The 19,949-nt window shown below is 45.1% G+C and overlaps 1 protein-coding gene across 3 annotated transcripts in view; it reads left to right on the forward strand.

Moving 5' to 3' along the window:
• Window positions 1-5,737: 5,737 nt before the first annotated feature.
• The window catches only part of ENTPD3 (ectonucleoside triphosphate diphosphohydrolase 3), a 30,427-nt gene continuing 16,215 nt past the window's right edge, over window positions 5,738-19,949 (forward strand). For all 3 annotated transcript variants that reach the window (XM_074945596.1, XM_074945594.1, XM_074945597.1), the window contains exons 1-5: window positions 5,738-5,827; window positions 6,769-6,819; window positions 10,934-11,061; window positions 13,467-13,584; window positions 19,054-19,204. In XM_074945596.1, the coding sequence (XP_074801697.1) occupies window positions 6,780-6,819; window positions 10,934-11,061; window positions 13,467-13,584; window positions 19,054-19,204 (437 nt within the window). In that variant the 5' untranslated portion in view covers window positions 5,738-5,827; window positions 6,769-6,779. The remainder of the gene's footprint in view (window positions 5,828-6,768; window positions 6,820-10,933; window positions 11,062-13,466; window positions 13,585-19,053; window positions 19,205-19,949) is intronic.

The raw sequence follows: 19,949 nt of genomic DNA on the forward strand, positions 1-19,949 counted from the left end.
GGTGGTGGTTGTTTTTGTAGCCTCTCTAATCTCCGTGAGCATTTCACAGTCACTGTCACCATCCTGGTCAGGTGGTCGGTAACATATTCCTACTGCTGTACTCTTATTATTCAAGTATGGAATTTCTATCCTTAGAAGTTCTATGGTACAGTTTGATTCATTTCAGATTTGTACTGTACTGGACTCTGGTTTCTTCAATATATAGTGCCACCCCCCCTCCCACCCCAGCATGACCTACTCTGTCATTCCTCTATATCTTGTACCCTGGAATTATCATGTCACATTGATTATCGTCGTTCCACCAAGTTTCTGTGATTCATATTATATTAATAACCTCATTTATTACCAGGCTCTCAATTTCACCCATCTTAGTATTTAGACTAGTGGCATTTGCATACAAACATTTTAAAAAAATTGTCAATATTTAGTTGATTGCCTTCATGTGATGCAGTTTCTCTTCAGTTCCTACCTGCACTCTATGAACTTCTATCCTCTCTTCTTTACTAGGATATAGAGTATCTGCTTTAATAAATCCTCCCTTAAGGCATTTGTCTGTCTGAACCATGTGCTCCTCTGCACCTGTCTGCTTTCCTGCAGCCCTTCGTTTTAAAAACTTCTCTGTGACCTTTTCAATTGGACATGCCTGGTTCTATTTTGATTTAGGTGGAGCCCATCCTTCCTGTATAGGCTCCTCCTTTCCCAAAAGGTTCCCCAGTTCCTAGTAAACCTAAACCCTGCTCCCAATACAATCATCTCATCCATGCATTGAGACCCTGTCTAACTGACCCTGTGTGTGGAACTGGAAGCATTTCAGAGAATACTACCATGGACTTTAATCTCTTACCCAGCAGCCTAAATTTGGCCTCCAGGATCTCTCTCCTACCTTTCTCTATGCCTTCGTTACCTACATGGGCTCCTTCCCAGCAAAGCACATAAGCCTCTCTAGATGTCTTGAGAGGTCCACAACCTTCGCACCCAGCAGGCAATTCACCATGTGATTCGCCCAGTCAACTCAACTATCTATATTTCTCATAATCAAATCCCCCATTACTATTATCGTTACTATTATTATTCCTAATAACTGCGGTCCCCTCCCCCAGAGGGGTATCCTCAGTCTGAGACATCATCTGCAAGGAGTGCCCCAACTGTGGGATCATTTACCTCTGCTCTGGCTTGATGTTCTCCTTCCCCAAGACTTTCATCCTCAATAGTATGGAAGCTGTCAGACTGTGGGTAGGACTGCTCTGCTGTGTCCCTGAAAATCTCTTTGATGTACTTCTCTGCCTCCCTTAGCTCCTCTAGATTAGCTACTCTGGTCTCAAGAGCTAGTACTTGGTCTTGAGGGCCATGAGTTGTTCACACCAAATGCACATATATGCCATCTCCCCACAAGGCAAGTAATCATGCATGCCGCATTCAGTGCAATAAACTGGATAGCCCCCACTCTGCTGCTGGACTTCTGCCTGCATTATCTTTTTACTCCTGTGGGGTCTTTTTGTTTGTTTGGTCTTCGTTTTTGTTTTTGTTTTTTTGGGGGGGGGGACGGGGGGGACAAAGGGTATTGGCCTTTGTTTAGAGAGTATGTTTGTTAGGTGTATCTGCCTCTCACATTCCCTGTTTAAACATCCTCACAAAACTCCGCGGTTCACTAGTTCCTCTGGTCATTTAGATGCTGGCTTTTTAAACCCCTATTTTCCCTGCGTTTGCCCCACCCCCTTGTCAAGGGATCATAGGATAGTAGGCTAGAGCCTGGTTAGTAAACTCTAAGCTTAACCTAGCAGGCCGCTTGGCTCAGTGCACAGCCCCCAGAACAGACCACACTATCAACTTCAAACATACAAGCACACAACAAACTCATCCCAAGGGTCACATAGTCACTCCTCCTTCACCTGGAGAACTCCTTCACAAAACTCCTGTTTGCTAGTGCCTTGCTGCTGTAACACCAGTCCTCAGATTGGTAGAGGGAAGGGAAGTTAATGTGAACATGTGTAATTTTTGGAATAGGGTAAATCAAGGGCATTTTTAAAATGTTGCTAAAGTCTTGGGAAAAGAATCTTCAGGAAAAATGGTGCAAGCACCAAATTTGAACCAAAGAGCACCACGCTCTTAGTGACGAGTCTCAATGAAATCAGCACAAATAGCTGGGAAGGCAGCAAAAAAATAGCAGGAATTGAATGGCCACCTGCTTACACAACTTAAGAAAGAATCTTAACCAATGCCTAAACCATTTCACAAGTTCTTCCTGAGCTACTGACTATCATGCAAGGTAGAGGTGCCCCTTATTATTATTAATCTTGTTTATTACAGTCATGCCTAAGGACCCACCAAGAGTGGAGCCCCATTGTGCTAGGCACTGTACAAACACAGTAGTAGAGGGTCCCTGCCCCAAAGAGGTTACAGTCTAAATGGACAAGACAGGTACAGGGTAGAAGGGATAGAACACACCAGCAGAGGGAACAATGTGATGGCAGCATATGGCATGTCAGTCCTATGATTTTATTGATGGGGTGTGTGCCATTAGGAGGGGATAACCTAAGGGGAAAGAAAAGAGAAGGGAGAGGGGACACTGAAGGAAAGGGAGGTGAGGGGACAGGGTAGGGGGAGAAGAGGGTAAGAGATGAAGAGACTGTAAGAGAAATGGCGGGAGAGGGCTGGAGCAGACAGCCAAACCGCACAGGGCAGAGAAAGTCCAGTCAAGACTGTACAGCTCTATGAATGTCTGAGGGTCCATGCTCTAGCTGATCCTGTAGCTGCTCTTACTCAGTGTAGTCTCTGGCTGGTTCCTCTCTGCAGTTTCCCCCCAAGGACACGTGGTTGGGGGGCACTAGTTTCCCTTGAGTGTGTGTGTGTGTGGGGGGGCATGTTTCCCCTTCAAAGTTCTGGGTCAGGGAGGGTTCTGGGGGACAGGCGGCTCTGGGTGGACACATTGTATTCCCTCCTCCCTGTGCAGCAGTCTCTGCTTTGGCTACTTCTGCAGCTGCTCCTACAGGCTGGAGTCTGGATGAATCTTGGTTGACCACCTCCCCATCGCCATTCCTCCACCAGCATTTTGAATACACTATGGCTCTCCTTTGGATAATGTTTTTGAGGCACCTAACGTTTCAACACCAGCAGTCTGGGGCTTATACTTGCAGTAGACCTAGTGGTTCTGTGATCAGTTTGGTCAGGATGGTATTCTTCAGGCTGCTTTCCTGTTATTGTCGATGATGATGATGATAAGGCTCAGATTTTGTCACAGATATTTTTAGTAAAAATCACAGACAGACAGGTCACGGGCAATAAACAAAAATACACGGAAGCCCGTGACCTGTCTGTCTGTGATTTTTACTAAAAATATCCCTGACAAAATGGGGAGGGAAGAGGGTCCAGCACCCACAGCAGCTGGGGACTCTGGGGTCCCCTCGCTCCCACCCCAGCGACTAGCAGCTACGGGGTCCCCTTGCCACCAGCCCCCACCTCCCCCTGCCATGCGCTGCTGCTGGGCAGAAGTGAGGGGCCCTGCTGCCTGCGGGGAGTGGGAGATCCGGGGTCCCCTTGCCGCCTGTGATGGCTGGAGCTGTGTGTGTGTGGGTCCCCTGCCACTCTCAGCAGCTGGGAGCTGTGGGATGCCCCTGCTGCCCTCAGCGGCTGGGCACTGCATTGTCCCCCTGCTGCCCATGGGCCAGCAATGGCTGGGAGCTGTGGGGCTGCCTGCTGACAGCTCCAGCCCCAGGGCAGGAAATGTCACAGAGATCTCTGGAAGTCATGGATTCCATGACTTCTGTGACAGTCCATGACATAATCGTAGCCTTAATGATGATCCTGTACTGTGGAGGGGTGTGTAATGCAATTACCTGGTGTACCTGTGAAGCAATAATCACATTGTAATTTGCACACAGTAATTGCCTTGTTTCTGTAGTTTTCATAACCATAGTTCAGCAATTGATCACAGCACTTTGTCTGTGGCACGTGCCTGTGAAACTGCAAAGGCGGTGCATTGGTTTTTACTGAAAATGTTTACGAGGTAACAACTACAACCCAGGCATATACACTTTTCCTTAGGTTGTCAGCAAACCAGTAAATTTGTAGCTTTTAAATAAGTGTATAGGTAAGATTCCACCTCACAAGAGCAAACCAATGAAGCCAATGGGTTACATGCATTAAACAGAGGACAATTGGAATAGGAGGAGAAAGGGGTGCCAACTAGAAAGAGGGATATAGGTGAGTGGATAGGAGTAAGGGGAGTGGAGTAGCAGCCAGGAAATGGGGAGAGGGCTGTTTATAGTGGGAAGAGTAGTCAGGTGGCAAGGGGAAGGTTGGGTGAAGGACAGAATGGATGGAAGACGTCAGCTGAAGCTACACACCGTAGGTGGAGCCAAGCGAGAGCTAGGGTGGTCAGGTGGAGGGAAAATCTATCAGGAATAGGACAGCTGAGGAAGGAACTGAAGAGGAGCCAAAGGGCATAGGTGCTAGAACTAGGGGTGCTGCAACACCCTCTGACTTGAAGTGGTTTCCTTTATATACAGTTTGGTACAATGGCTTTCAGCACCCCCACTATAAAAATTACACCTGCACCCCTGCCACAGGGGTAGGTTGCTGAGAGGTGGGAAACAGAAGGATCTGTGAGAAAGCTGGGCATGATGCCGGAGGGGTCTGAGCAGGCCTGGGAAGGAGCAAAGAATTTTGCGGCTTGACTTAGAACCTACTTTCTGTAAATGGATTGTAAAAGTGGCTGGATGATTTTATGATCAGTACCAGTTATGCTGCCAGCATAATGTTAGCATAATAATACATGTGACCATAAATCATATGCTTCTGGACATCAGCTGATCTCTGGAGCCCTCCGAAAGGAGTAATACCCTCTCCTCCCTGCCATTGCACAAGTGGCTAGGTGCAGTAGGGATTGTTTTCTTCTCTTGCCTTCCTCACATCCTGTTTTGGCCTGGGCTGCAGGCTGGATACAGGACTTGTCGAGCATGGATGGGCATGGAGTGCTTTGCGCTTGGTGTTGTCGAACTGGCACAACAGGACCAGCATCAAACCAGTTTTAGTAACTAGTAATAACATCCAGGGGTGTGGGAGGCACCCTCTCATTCACCCTGTGGTTGGGCTTTAGAGGAGGGCGGGCCAAGGGAGGAGGTCTGGGGATGACAGCTGGCTGCCAATGAGGCTGAGGCGGGTTCCTTGTTCCCAGGGAATTGGGAACCGGCGGAATTCGGAGCCTCCTCTTGGCTCAGCCCGCGTGTGCACAGCCCCACCGCGGTCACAGTCCCGAAATTACAGGGGGGCGGCGTGGGTGGGAGCCCAGAGGGCGGGAAAGGGTCCCCCTGCCGGGAGGGTGACACCTCTCTCCACGGAGCCTCAATTAACCTCGCTGACGTGTGTGAGCAAAACAAAAGGGCGAGGGCGCGGCGGGAGAGCTGTGCCGCTCGGCGGCCAGCAACCAGCCCCCGGGGGCCACCCGCCAGGCCCGGGGCCAGCGATCAGCGGCAGGTCACGGGGCGTGAGGCCGGCTGCGCCGCCCAGCGCTGTGCAGCTTCCCGCCTGCAAGGGGCAGGGCTCAGGTGAGCCGATCCCCGGCTGAGCGGTGGGGGTAGGACGAGGGTCCCCCTCCCGGCTCTGTCTTGCGCCAGGGAGGGCAACGTGCGAGCCGCCCCGAGGCTCCCGGCTGCGGCAGCTCCTCAGGGGAGGGGCCAGCCGGCACCCCGGGCTTTATAGCGCCGGCGGCTGCCTCTCAGCTGAGCAGCTTTGCGACGCGCGCCGGCGGTGCCCTCGCCTTGCCCCCGGTCCCAGCCGCTGTGCAGCCTGCCCGCCTCTCCACGCTGTCACCCCGCAGCTGCGGGGACCGGTAAGGGGAGGTGGGGTGTTCGTGTTCTCAGGGGACAGGTGTGTGTGTGAGTGTGTGAGCGAGAGCGAGCACGCGCTCCAGGGGACGGGTGTGTGTGTGAGTGTGTGAGAGAGAGCGCGCGCGCGCTCCAGGGGACGGGGGAGTGTGTGTGAGTGTTCAGCGTATACTGGCCTCAACACTGGAGTTGGGGGGCGGAGGGAAGAGACTTGTGGGAACATTAGCTGGTGTGTGTTTAAACGGTGCAGAGTGCGTAGGCCTGGGAGAACAGAGCAGGTTATGGCAGAGCAAGAGGCGATCCAAGGAGAGGGGAACTACCTCAGAAAGGTTCTGGTAGGGAGGTTATTAAAGAAGAGCTCCATTTATGATCTTGGATAGTGATGCTATGGGTATCATTGCAAACAGAGGTGCATAGTTATGAGAGCTGCTTATTGCAGCTGGTGATAAGCTGGCAGAATCAGAAGCGTGTGTGTGTGTGGGGGGGAGAGAGATGCTCATATGCTTGGATTTTTTTTTTTTTTTTTTTTTTGCAGCTTCCTCTTTTTTTTTTTTTTGGTAGGATGACACTTGCATACTTTAACTGTTTGTTTTACATGGCTTATACAGGTGAATCTTTCCTAATAAGGTTCTAGCCAGTAATGCTGTATTTTAGGGATGGGTGAACCTGGAGAAGGTCTAGAGATTCAGCCACAAACTTTAGTATATCGCCTGTGGATTTTTTTTTCCCCCTGGGAAACTATTTTCTTTCAACCTGCAGTCCTCCCCCTAAATGGAATACAGGCCTGTAAAAGGCTCTGCAAATAAAAGCTAAGGCATTCTAAAATTCTGTATCCTAATGTTATTGGTAGTCCCATCCCTGCATCTTGTGACTAAACTTTCATCTTAAGACCACATGTTCTTATTTTTTAAATGATAAAAATATGTATATTTCTCCCATTATGCAGTTTGGAAAAAGATGTTTACAGTACTTTCCTGCCAGCCCTGTCAGAAAACAGGTCAGTACCTAAAATAGGTTGGCATAGCTGTTTCAAGTCAATTATAGAAATGAATCTCAACCTATAATATACGTTTGCATTTATATAGATGTATATTTAACCTTCAGCGTTCAGTACTATGAAGAGGTTTAGTCACTGAGCCAACTTTCCTTTACGGAACTGATTCTTTTTATCTGCAGTAAACTATAGGAAATGAGAAAATGTTCTTTCTTTCAAATGTATTCGTGTGTGGTCCATTATATTTAATTTAATAGGGACTGAAAGTTGCCTGTATTTACTTTATTACTTGTGCCAGAATGTTATTGTTTTTAGTAATAAAGAGCAACGGCACTTTAATATTTCATCAACATCGATTTAAATTATGTTGTTGGCTCTTTGCCTAAAATCCACCAATTTAGCGAGAGTGAGCCAAATTCTGCTCTCACTTACATTCATGCAGTCCTGTGAAGTCAACAGGTCAAGTGAATCCCTCCTGCAACTTCCGTGATTGGCATGAATTTTGTTCTCTTGCTGTGTGTGTGTGTGTGTGTGTAATCAAGGAGGTTGCCTGGGTGTAACAGTGAGCAGAATATGGTCTTGTGCATTTGTTCCACTGACATGAGTCTTCTAGACTCTTGCACAGTCCAGCTACCATGTAATTAAAATGTTTAGCTAACTGCACCGGGGCATGAAATGTAAGGTGTACCTCTAACAAATGGGCCCAGATTTATAAATTATGCTCTAATGAAATTGTCTTATCTGGGAGAGACACTAGATTAAAAGAGGAATGTCACACATGATGATAATTTGCATAATACTCTTCCAATTGAAGAGATTTCTGAAAAGTGAAGTCCTTTTAGATAGGGTCAAATCCTGGTACCAGTAAAGTCAATGAAATTTTTACTATTGACTTCAATAGGGCCAGGATATGGCTCATAGAAATTTGTGTATAACCCATTAAATATATAGGCATTAGAGTGCATTGTGTATAACCCATGAAATATATAAGCATTAGAGAGCATTGCTCCCTGCTGAAAAGGCTATAGCAGAACAACAATATTTCAACAGTCATAGTAGGTGCTCTGAAGTAATAAGAATAATTATTTATTTATTTTCACTTTTTAATGGGGTTTGACACCTTCAAAGTTCTGTACAAATATTCACTAATTTGTCTTGAGCATTTACCCTTTGATAATGACTTAGTCTCTTCCATTTCTACAAGTCAATCCTTTGATCCATGAAGAAAAGATATTTATTGAGGAGTAAATAGAAATCTAGCTCTCACCCAACTTTCAATTGTATGCTATTTTGTGATCATGGAAATCTTACAAATCTGCAAAATACACAAGGAGAAGGATTTGTTACAAAGGCAGATGGTCTTATCCCAGCAGCTCTCATTCCCAGATGGATTGTTAGAACTGGTTTTTTAATCTAATGAGAGGTCTGCTTTCAAACCAATGTATATGAATAATTTCCATTAACATTAATGGCTCTTAAGCATAGGTTCTAAAGGAACTGACCTCTAGGTAATAACAAATATTTTAGATATAAAAATAGGGTTTTGTCCTGTCACTCTCATGTTTCCTATACAGTACTCTTCCTTGAATTTCAGAATCCCTCAGGACAATAAACCAATAAACAATTTACTGTCCGGAAATCCACTATTATTGTAATTGGTGGTAGCTTAATGATTTTCATGCAGAAATTTCATTATGATTAGTACTAGTGAAAATTAATTGGGGTGTTGAAGTGAGAGGCTAACCCTTAAAATATAGAGGTCATAAGTGTGTCATTATAAAGAAACTTCAGAACTTAGATGAGTGCATAAGATATTGAGCATGTTAGTCTCAATTAACTGACATGCCTCTGAGTGAGTGCTTGGTGTGGGGGATAGAGTCTAAAGAGACTTCTCTATCATTTGCATGTACCTTGCGGGGCTTGTAAGCATGCTGTCCCTGCAATCAGGGGGCTTACAGGGACTGCTCCCTGTATGCACCCCCAGTGCGCAGATTGTCCCAAAGGGGGCATGAGAAGACAGTGCTGTGGTCCTGACCATGGTCCACACTGTGTAGGTGCAGTGGACCCTGCGTAATAGCAGGAGTTTAGACTGTATTTCCTGAAGGCCTCAAGTGGCAGGTGTGCTCTCCTTGGGATGCCTGCTGCTCCCAGCGCCTGGCTGTGCTTATGTGGCGTGACAGAGTCCGAAAGAAGTTTCTCTTGATAAGTCACTGGCAGACAGAACACGGGCACTGGAAAACATACAAATATTGGAAATTCAGAAGCAGAATCTGCCCTTCTCACATTATATTTCAATTTGCCATAGCTGCAATATTCCCCTAACTTCTTGTCTTCCTTGGACCCTTTGACCTCTAAGTATCCTTCAACCCTCTTCCCTTTCCCCCCTGTTTACCATGTTGCCCCAGAAGATTTTAGAGCTCCTGCACATCCAGAATTGCCAGTCTGGCCCTGCTAACAACACTGTTGTAGCCAAGCCTGTTTCCCTATGCAGCCCTTGCAGCCAAAATCCTGTTTGTTTTACTTGGGTGAGCAGTCCCACTTAAGTCCACGAGCAGGACCTGGCTGTACAAAACTTCTGACATTTGCAATATAATAGTACATAATTGCTAAGATCTTTCCTTTGAGCAGAGCCCCTTCATACTTGCATGATCTAACATGCACGATGGGCTGCACCTCCTGCTTATGTAAAGGTGTTTTCAAGAAAAAAAAATCAAGGGGAAAAACTAGCACACAAGTTTCCCAGAGTTTTAATTCTCAGTCTTTGATGTTGAGACAAGTGTTTGTTTGTTTTGTAATGAGCACAACAGGAGTATATGCTCTCAGGAAGGAGGGATATTGGTTGGGGTCAGTGTGAGAAGCTTGGGCAGCATGGGAAACTTGCACCATTGCTGTGTCTGAGTTGTATCTGTTCTGTGGTTAGAGAACTTTAGTGTCCAGGGCCTTTCACAGGGTCAAATTGTACCGCTACATAGTGATACTCTCTTTTTCCACCTCACCCCGGGGAGTTTCCTTTGCTTTCTTCCATTAGTAGCTGGGGGTGGGAATTCTTTCCCCCCCACCCTGCGGAAGAAAGTGAGGATCTGGCCATCAAGCTCCATGGAATGTCCTGGGATCAATTGGGCACATGGACCTCCACGCAAAGGCCTTCTACCTCTACACCAGCTCTGGGTCTCCGGTGGCTGCCTGCCTCTAGGAGCCACCTCTTTAAGGGAGTTCCCCACCACAGAGTGGGCTCCTAGGAGAAGTTAACCTCCCAGCTTTCCTCCCTGATCTCTTTTGTGCAGGGAGAATGATTGATGCAGCTCCCTTACTACCCCCAGCCCTGTTTGCAGCCTGCCCACTCCCTTCCAGCCTGCCCTCTCCACTCCCCTTCATCCCATATGCCTCCTTGGTTCTGCTAGAGCCTTCCACAGGGGAAGGATGAGGTTGCTGCCTCATGGCACTGAAATGGGTGAGGGCAGTGAGGTGAGGTCTGCCCAGTGAGGGCCACCTCTGCACGCAGCTCTAAAGGGTTAGTAGAAATTAAAATGAAAACCAGAACAAATTCTCCTCCTTGAACTCCTTAGTGAACATTTCCAGTGGAGCATGGAAAGAGCATTGTCTTTAATGCACAAAACAGCTACGCTTAACTTTAGGGTTAGTTTGCACAAATACGCTTAGGTTTGGTTCATAAGCTCTTCAGGGCAGAGACCTTATCTTTCTACTAGCGTGTAAAGCATCTAGCATAACTTTGGGCACCACACAATGATAATGCTTTCTGTATTTATTTACATGCACATACCCTGTGTTTCACTGACACATCAGCTCCTAGTTAGAAAATGTCTGTTATACAATGCCTAACTCATCTCTAGATTGTTTTAGACAGTGCGACATGTGATACTCACCTACTGCAGTGAGACTTTTTGTTACAGGGATGGATTAATGGTGGCAATATACATCTTCCAGCCAGGTCCTGAGCAGAGTAGAGACTCTCCTACTGTCAAATCCTGCAGCTCGTACTTAGGCAAAATTCCCATTGTGATTTTACTGGGAGTTTTGCCTGAGTATGGGCTGCAGGGTGTGGCCCTTAGTGATGATCCCTGCACTCCTTTACATGGATTTTCCCTTTTCACTTTAGGTGTCAAGGTGCTCTCCAAAACTTCAACCATTATCACTTTGGTATTTCTGCTTCTAAGCATAGTTGTTGTTGTTGCTGTTACACTTGTTCAGATCAACCACAAGGAGGTCCTTTCTCCTGGACTGAAGGTAAGTTTTAAAGGGTATAAGGAAACAGAACAATAGACTAAAATGTTCTATCAAATAATAATACTGTGCATTTCTACGGTGCATTTCACCTGACAATCTCAAAGTGTTTTATAGGCAAGTGTTAGTTAATTAAAGTCTCACAATGCCCCTGTGAGCTAAGCATTATGGTGTCTATTTTATAGATAGGGGAACTAAAGCTGAGAGAATAAGTGAATTGCTCAAGGTCACACACACAAGCCAGAGGAAGTTTGGGCAATCTCTCACTGGAAGTTTTTAAGAAAAGGTTAAACAAATACCTGTCAGGAATGGTTTAGTTATTACATAGTCCAGCCTTGAGAGCAAGGGACTGGATTAGGTGACTTCTCGAGGTCCCTTCCAGTTCTACACTTCTGTGATTCTATGATTTTTTCCTTCAAGCCATCTCTCTCTTCCTCTTTCTCATTTCCACTAGACAGCAGCAGAGTTCCAGCTCACTTTCATTTGATTTTTGCTTGTCCACCCTCTCTTACTAATCCTACAATATAGTCTACTGAATAGATCATTGCTGAATATTAAAGAGGTGTCATGATTAGAGTTGATGGGAAATGGTGGGTGAAAATCCCAATAAAAAAGAGAGAGGGAGAAAAACTGTTTTTTTTTTTTTTTTTTTTTGGCTGCTCTGTTCTTTTTTGACCTTTGACTCAAATTATGTTGTTCTAGCGATAGGTGATTTTTCTGTAAGAACATAAGAACGGCCATACTAGGTGAGACCAAAGGTCCATCTAGCCCAGAATCCTGTCTTCCAACAGTGGACAGTGCCAGGTGCTTCAGAGGGAATGAACAGAACAGGTAATCATCAAGTGATCCACCCCTGTCGCCCATTCCGAGCTTCTGGCAAACAGAGGCTAGGGACACAATCACTGCTCATCCTGGCTAATAGCCATTGATGGACCTATGGGGACAAAAAATGATCTGGTGGTTAAGGCAACAGACTAGGACAGGGGAAAGCTGGGTTCAGTGCCCAGCTCTGCCATAGATTTCATGTGTGACCTTGGGCAAGTCACTTAATTTTTCTGTGGCTCAGTGATGTCCTCTGTGAATGGAGATAATGATACTTCCTCTCTCCCATCTGTTTTATATAGTTAGACTCTATAAGCTCTTTTAGGCAGGGACTGTCTCTTACTATGTGTGTGTACATTGTCTGGCACAGTGGGGCCCTAATCTCAGAGGGGGCCTCTAGATAGGACTGTAGTATAAGTAAAATAATAATACCTGGCAAAGAGTAAGCCCAAGGGAAGGGAAATCCTATTTGCTTAGATATCACTATGATAAGAGAGATATTAAAATGTACATGTTGTGTAACCATTTAAATATGCAATGACACATTCATCCTTAGTGTGATGCTATTGATGTTAGTGGCTTTGCAGCAGGTATGAGTCTGCATCCAGAAGAAGGAAGGAATTGGTGTCCTGTATATATTTGGATTGTATTCTGAAAGAAACAATAATTGTGTTATGTTCATGATACTGTCAGGCAGGACTTCTCCAGGCTTCTAGTTGCATTGCACAATTATACATTAGCACTTAAAGTCAGACAATGTCAATGCTGATTGCTAAGGCAGTAACATACATTTGACAAGATACATGAAGCATCTGAGTCTCCTTAAAGAAATCCACACACCAAAGTACGGTATTACATTACCTCCCGTAACAGCTGCATTTTTAGAGCAATTTAGATTGAGCACAAATAGATGTATTTCCCCAATTCTGTGACCTGCTTGTGTGAGCACAGAGGAAGCACATTCTTCATACAGCCTTCTGTTAAACTGGAGCAGTCAGCCAATGCTCTCCATTAAAATAATGGGATTGTGCTAAACAATGGATCTAAAGAAATGCCAGGGCACCATGCTACATTAAAGTTAAATACTCCGTTTGCTGTAAATGCTTCCAATCTGAAAATCAAGCAAGGATGACTTTGTCTGCTAGTTAATTTCCTGGAAGTTGACAATGTTTGGTCAATCGAAAGAGGTGATTTGTGGCTATGATGGCTGAAGGGGAAAGCAGAATTCTGCCTGATATGGCACTTCACTTGTCAGCGTCTGTAACATGCTGCTGCTCCTCCTGTAAATTGTAGTTGCAACCAAAATAGACAAGTTGTGGCATGTTTGTTTGCTATACTATGCACCAGTTTTTCATTAGGAATCACTCACAGACTCTGCGGCCTGACTCATGCAGATTGTCCAAGTACCTGATGTTTTTAGTTAATATGACTCTAGTACATGTCAAAGCATTCCTCTGGTGTTTAAGTAAATGTGTGGCACAATGACAGGTGCTGAAAACCTTGCGGTAGTTTTTTTTTTTTTTTTTTTTTTTTAAACAAAATGCTGACAAATTTTGGATTTTAAACTGTAACCCCTTTTTTTTCAGTATGGAATAGTGCTTGACGCCGGATCATCTCGGACTACGGTCTACCTGTATGAATGGCCAGCGGAAAAAGAAAATGATACAGGAATAGTAAGCCAAACCTTCAAGTGCAGTGTGAAAGGTGAGGATCAAATGGAGATTTTAAAATATCAGTGTGACGCCAAAAAAGTTACTGATCCCTCATTCAGAGCCTGACGGGTCCTGGCAGTAGTTAGTGTAGCCTGTGGGCTGCTTTTACTTGTGACAGAGGAGGATCTGTGTAGTAGAGCAATGCTCCTTCAGGTAGTTTCCCCTCACATGCTTCCTCCTTCCCCAGCATGACCCTTTCACCATAGTGGGGTGGGACAGCTGGAGCAGGAACTGCTTCCACTGGGCTTACATCAGCAGAGTTCTTGTGAGAGAAATGTTCTGGAGACCATTTAGGGCTAGAATCTAGCCTCTTTGTACTGCCTGAATGGCACAGAGGGACCAGATCGTACCGGTCAATCTGACCCTTTAGTGTCTAGTGCTTCTAGTGTCTTGAGCTGTTCTTTGAAAAAGCTGTTTCATGTAAAAATAATTAAAGTAAAACTCCTCTGAAAGGATTAGGGGCTCAACTTCTACTGGAGTTTTGCTGTTGATTTCAGTGGGAGCAACATAGGGCCCCAGCTGTACTAGCAGTTTGGCGCATTATTTGCTTTTCTTTTCTGGAAATCTGGGTTACTTTTTTTTTTAATGTTATTTTCTTTACAAGTTTGTTATAAGTGACTTCAGTGCTTGTGAATGAGACTAGACTCAGAATCCTGGAAACTGAAGTCTTCTGTCTAAAGAACAGATACAAGAGCATGGGAAGCATAGGTGCAAACTTTCTCCCCCTTCCACCCTCCCAACTTCCCGGCTCCATCAATCTCTTGATTGAAGAGAGAGCCTCTAGTGATGAGAGGAGAGTTTAGTTTCTATGCTCATGGATTCCTGGACCTCACTGCTGAAACTGCCAGAGTTGTGATTATGGTTTTGTGACGTGGATATTAATCCACTAGGAACCGGACTGGAATCATTTCACATAGGGCACTGAACAGCCAGCAGACGATAACTTTCGAACACTGCTAATCTGGGTCAGTTTAACGTGGTCTTGAAGTGAAAAGCTCTATTCTTCACCAGTCACACAAGTCACACATTCCCTTTATTTATTTTCTAGGTTCAGATTTGGCTAGGTGTCTCACCTAGTGGACATTTCTATGTATCACAGAGCCATCAAGTTAAGCATAAAACTAGCATGATGTGTTCAGGAGAGGCCCAGGAATGGAATAGCAGGGCTGTTGCAGGTTAGCACTTTGGTGTGTTTGCAGAGCTGCGTGGGGAAGATTCCTAGATTCCAAGCCCAGAAGACAGGTTTCAGTGGTAGCCATGTTAGTCTGTATCAGCAAAAGAACCGAGGAGTCCTTGTGGCACCTTGGAGACTAACAAATTTATTTGGGCATAAGCTTTTGTGGGCTAGAACCCACTTCATCAGATGTAGGAAGTAAAAGATACAGGAGCAGGTATAAATACATGAAAGGTTGTGGGTTGCTTTACCAAGTGTTAGGTCAGTCTAACAAGATAAATCAATTAACAGCAGGATACCAACGGAGGAAAAATCTCTTTTGAAGTGGTAAGAGGGTGGCCCAGAAGAGACCCTGATGATGATCTAGTCTGACACCCTGTATAACACACTCCCCCAAAATAATTGCTGAGCATATCTCTTAAATCCAATTTTAATTTAAAAATTGTCAGTAATGGAGAATCCATCATGGCCCTTGGTAAATTGTTCAATGATTAATTACCCTCACTGTTAGAAATGTATGGCTTGTATGCAGTCAGAAAATGTACACCTTATTTCATCTAGCCAATGCTGTCAGCCACTCAGTAGTGGGCCTGGAAATTCATTCAATCATCTGAGAGAAGAAAAGCTCTCCACACGTTCCAAGGCTCTTTAAAGGCCTGATTTTGCCAGGTGCTGGGCACCCTCAGCTCCCACTGAGGATACTCTGTACCTCTCAAGAGCAGACCCCAGAGAAGAAGCACTTTTATGCCCACTTAAGATAGTTTTTAATCTGCTTCAAACTGTGTTTTTTATGTTCTCTGTGCATGTGGAAGAGGGTGGATCTGATTTTTTTTTTTTAATTGTTTTGTCAGGCTTTAATCCAAGCACATGTTCTAAGGCCCACGTGCACGCCTGGGCTATGGCTTGTGTAATGTGAAATTTCAGCTGTTGGGTATAAACCCATAAAAAAATTTCTTTACATGCACAAACTCTTCTAGTGCTCTTGCTGTGGTACAGGGCAGTATTCTCTCCAGTCGTATTGTGCAACAGGATAATACAGAAACAGGAGTAGGAGCCCGTGCAGGTGACACGAAGAAAGGAAAATGAGAGAGCTGAAGGAAAATTAGAAAGAAAAGTGACCAGCATCATTCTTTTATTTAATCTGGGCTAGATTGCAGTCCCTCGGCTTCTGTTCCTCACATGGGTGAGCAGTTACTCACACAGATAGTCCCACTGAAGGCCTATTAGTATTAATTCATTAAGGGCCTAAGCTAAAGATCACTGAAGTCAATGGACGTCTTTCCATTGACTTCTATGAGCTGGGGATCAGACTCTAATACGCTGACTTGTGTGAGTAACTGCTCATTTACGTGAGCAAGGGGACTGTCACAATCTAGCCCAAGGTTAAGGAATAATCAAATGCAGTGTTTCTCTGCCAAACCATTTCTGAGCTATAGTATTCCCACAAATGCTAGGAAACATCCATAAAAGTATAAACCTTTGAATTTTTTTCATTCAGTCTTATCTGAAAAATGCTTTGCCTGATGACCCCAACAACGTTTCAAGGAAATTATCCCCTGGCTCAGGGCAACACTTGGCATTTTGGGGGAGTATTGGTTTAATTCTGGCAAAGTTAGGTGTACTGGGGAGAGAGGAGATTCAAAATCAGTTTTATAACAATGGAGAGAGACTAATCATCTCTCCCTCAGACATTTGCCGATCCATGATATCAGCACTAACCTCCACAGGTGACTTTTCCTTTCCTTCTCTCTCCAGAACATGCATCAGTGAGGATTATGCAAAAGCCTATATCCTGGCTTTTGTCTGGAAATAAAAAAAAAGTAGAGAAATCTAAGCTTACACAAGGAACAAAACATGGAAGAACTGTACCAGGACCTGCCATGTGCTATGTCCTTACAGGTGCAGGAGTGGCATGCTGCCTGCACTGCACAGCATATCTGTGGCTGCACATTGACATCTCATGTCTTGGCTAATTAAGAATGTTGCCCTTAGGGTTTTTGGTGTGAGAAAGCTGCATCGTGAAGCTGAGCCACTCTGCTGCCCTAAAAACACAAGAGGGAGCACTTTTAAAGTTGGTTTTATTGTTTGTTTGTTTTCCCCAAGAGAGACAAGAGAATTATAGAACATAAGGGGCCAGGTGACTCTGTACAGGGGTATTGCGTGAATCCATACAAAGGTGCCTCAAACTACAATAGCCAAATATGTGCTAGTCCCTGTGATACTATGTTTGAAAGGGAGTCAAACACAGCCTGTCTGTAGGGTGACAGTGTGGAAAGGGAGAGCGGTAACCAGCAGCATGCTTCTCCCTTCTTCCCAATCCTCCACCAGCTGCGCTACATACACACTCCAGGCCTCCTCCGGAGGTGGGGAGGTGGTGGAATAGGAGGAGATCTACTCTCCACTGCATTCTTCTCCCATCAGCCCTGTGGCGATTGGGCAGCCCAGCCTAGTGCTGACCCAGTCCATATTCCTTTATACAGTGGCTCTACTCTGGCTGTGATCACTGTGTTGTATGAGCACCTTCCAGATATTGATGTGCTGCCCACCCATGTGCATTCATGTAAATAATAAGTACAGTATACTCCTGAATAGCATGGGGGGCAAAGATTTCATTTGGATAATGGGGAGGGCAGGAGCGGCAGTGCAGTGAGCCCTCTGCAGCTTCACTCTCATGGCCCCATTCATTTGCTCCCAGCACAGCAGGGCTGCAGAGGGCTCCCTGCATTGACACGCCTGCCCTTCCAAATGTTGCAGGTGCAAAGTTGTTGGGAGAGGCTGCCTTCTAAGCAGGGCAGAGCGGAGACCCCTGGCCAGGACTCTGCTCTGCCCCACCAGAACTGCAGCCTCCCCTGCATCTCGCGCCTGCAGGAATCAATTGTCACCGGCCCTCTGGAGTTCCACAGTCACACCCTACTCATTCACAACAGTGGGGTGGCAGAGGTCTCTGCGCTGCCACAGAAGCTATTCAGCAGCTAGGTGGCCTGCCCCACAGCTGGGGGTCTCTTCTCTCTTGTCCCCCAGCAATGACAAGGAAGGGATTCGGATAATGCAGAGGTTCAGATAACAAGGTTTTGGAGAATCGGGTGTATACTGTAATAATAATAATTAATAGCTCTCTCTTCTCATTCCCCTGTCCACCTCCCCCGCCCCCAAACATGTTGTCGAGGTTTGTTATTTTCTTTGCTTTATGGGCATTTTTGTTTTACTTTTTATTATTCTGATTGATTATTGCTGCTATTGGAAAGCTATGGTGAAGAGGCTTGCATTTCATCCTAGAAGCAGTCTGGTCTGTGGTCTTTCTTTACTCTGGTGAGATGAAGTCGCATGGCTGGGAGCCAGCCACTTAGAAGGCTAAGTCACTTGCTTTCACTAATCTCATATTTGTAACTGATAGTTCCATTGCCCCTAAGGACCAGAGCTGTAGGGTTACATCCTTATTCCAGATGGTTCCTGAGCTAGCATGTCTACCTTGGAGTCTGGATTTGATCAGGAGCCTCTTAGGTAACTGAGTGCCAAAATCTATATGTTGCCCTCTTGCAAGTTTTCTTGGGGGAATCAGTTCTCCTGATGAAAATAATAATCATTCCCCAAGTGCACTTCAGTTGTGATGTTCAAAGCACTGAATAAAGTAGAATTATTCTCCATTTTACAGATAGGTAGACTGAGGCAAAGAAAGGGAAATGACTTGTCTAAAGTAATTTAGCAGGTCATTGGTAGACATAGGAATAGACCCCTGGTTGCTTGATTCCCAGACCAGGTCCCTCTCCACTGGACCATGCTGCCACTAAGTCCAGTCAAAGGTCAAATTGCAGCTCACAATTCATTATTTTGCTTCCAGTAGGATGCTACTTCCAGATCTGGTCTGACATATGCCAGTTTGTTACGTGTAGTCCACGTGATTTAGGACACATGGGGATGGAGTTTTCTATAATTTTGGAGATCCAGGAGGTATTTTCCACCCAGTAGGTGGATTTTTCTGCTGTGCCTGCCACATGTAATATATTTTTCCCATTAATGTGGCACTGTTGTCAATTTGCGCTTATGTACAGTTGAAAGGATGACAGTGTTGGGGGATGAGTCATATGTCAAGAGTGCTGCCCTGTATAAAAGACTTGAAGGCATGTTCATTAATATTTTTTTAGTCATTAAGATTTTTAAATTAAGTCCTTGTTTAAAGATAAAACATCTTTTCAAAATGGAATATTAAAAGGGGAAAAAAAGCTGTTTCTTCTGATTTCTGTTGCTAGGCCCCAAGACAAATGAAATCAGCCACTTGCTCTTTTTTAGGCCCAGGCATATCCAGCTATGGGAATAACCCTCAAGAAATTGTCAAACCCATTGACGACTGCATGAATAAAGTAAAGGAGAAAATTCCATCTCGCTTGCATAAAAATATCCCAACGTATCTGGGAGCTACTGCTGGAATGCGACTACTGAGGTATGGTCAAAAAACCCCAGTACATTTAATATATGTAAATAGAACAGCAGCATGTGAAATTGATATGGAAAAACGTTAGACAACTCTCTGTTTGCCAGGAATTCTGATCTGTCTCAAAAGGAAATCCAACCCAGCCAGTAAAATTAAAGGTTTGGAACTTTTGGTCTAATTTTTAAACCGATCTGCTTTTCTTTTATCATATTGTTTTACTGTATTGAAAGGAAGTATTTGCTTGCTTTGCACTACAGCAGTGTAAGGTCCAAATTTCTGTCCTCAGCACATGGGGTCAAATCCCACTGTGTAAATGAGAACTGTGTGGACATATTTGAGGGTAGCAAGCCCAAATTCACAGTTGGGGTAACTCAGCTGGAGACAAGGAGTTACACTTAGGCCACATCTATACTACCCGCCAGATCGGCGGGTAGTGATTGATCTATTGGGGATCGATTTATCGTGTCTAGTGTAGATGCGATAAATCAATCCCCGATCGCTCTGCCGTCGACTCTGGAACTCCACCAGGGCAAGAGGCGGAAGCGGAGTCGACGGGAGAGGTGGTCATCGATCCCACACTGCAAGGATGCGAAGTAAGTGATTCTAAGTCAATTTAAGATACGTTGACTTCAGCTACGCTATTTTCGTAGCTGAAGTTGCGTATCTTAGATCGATTTCCCCCCCCCCCCCCCCCCCCCCCCCAGTGTAGACCAGACCTAAGTGTGAGTGTGATGCTAAGTGGTTGCACCATATC

Source organism: Natator depressus, chromosome 2, assembly GCF_965152275.1.
Source record: "Natator depressus isolate rNatDep1 chromosome 2, rNatDep2.hap1, whole genome shotgun sequence".
NCBI lineage: Eukaryota > Metazoa > Chordata > Testudines > Cheloniidae > Natator > Natator depressus.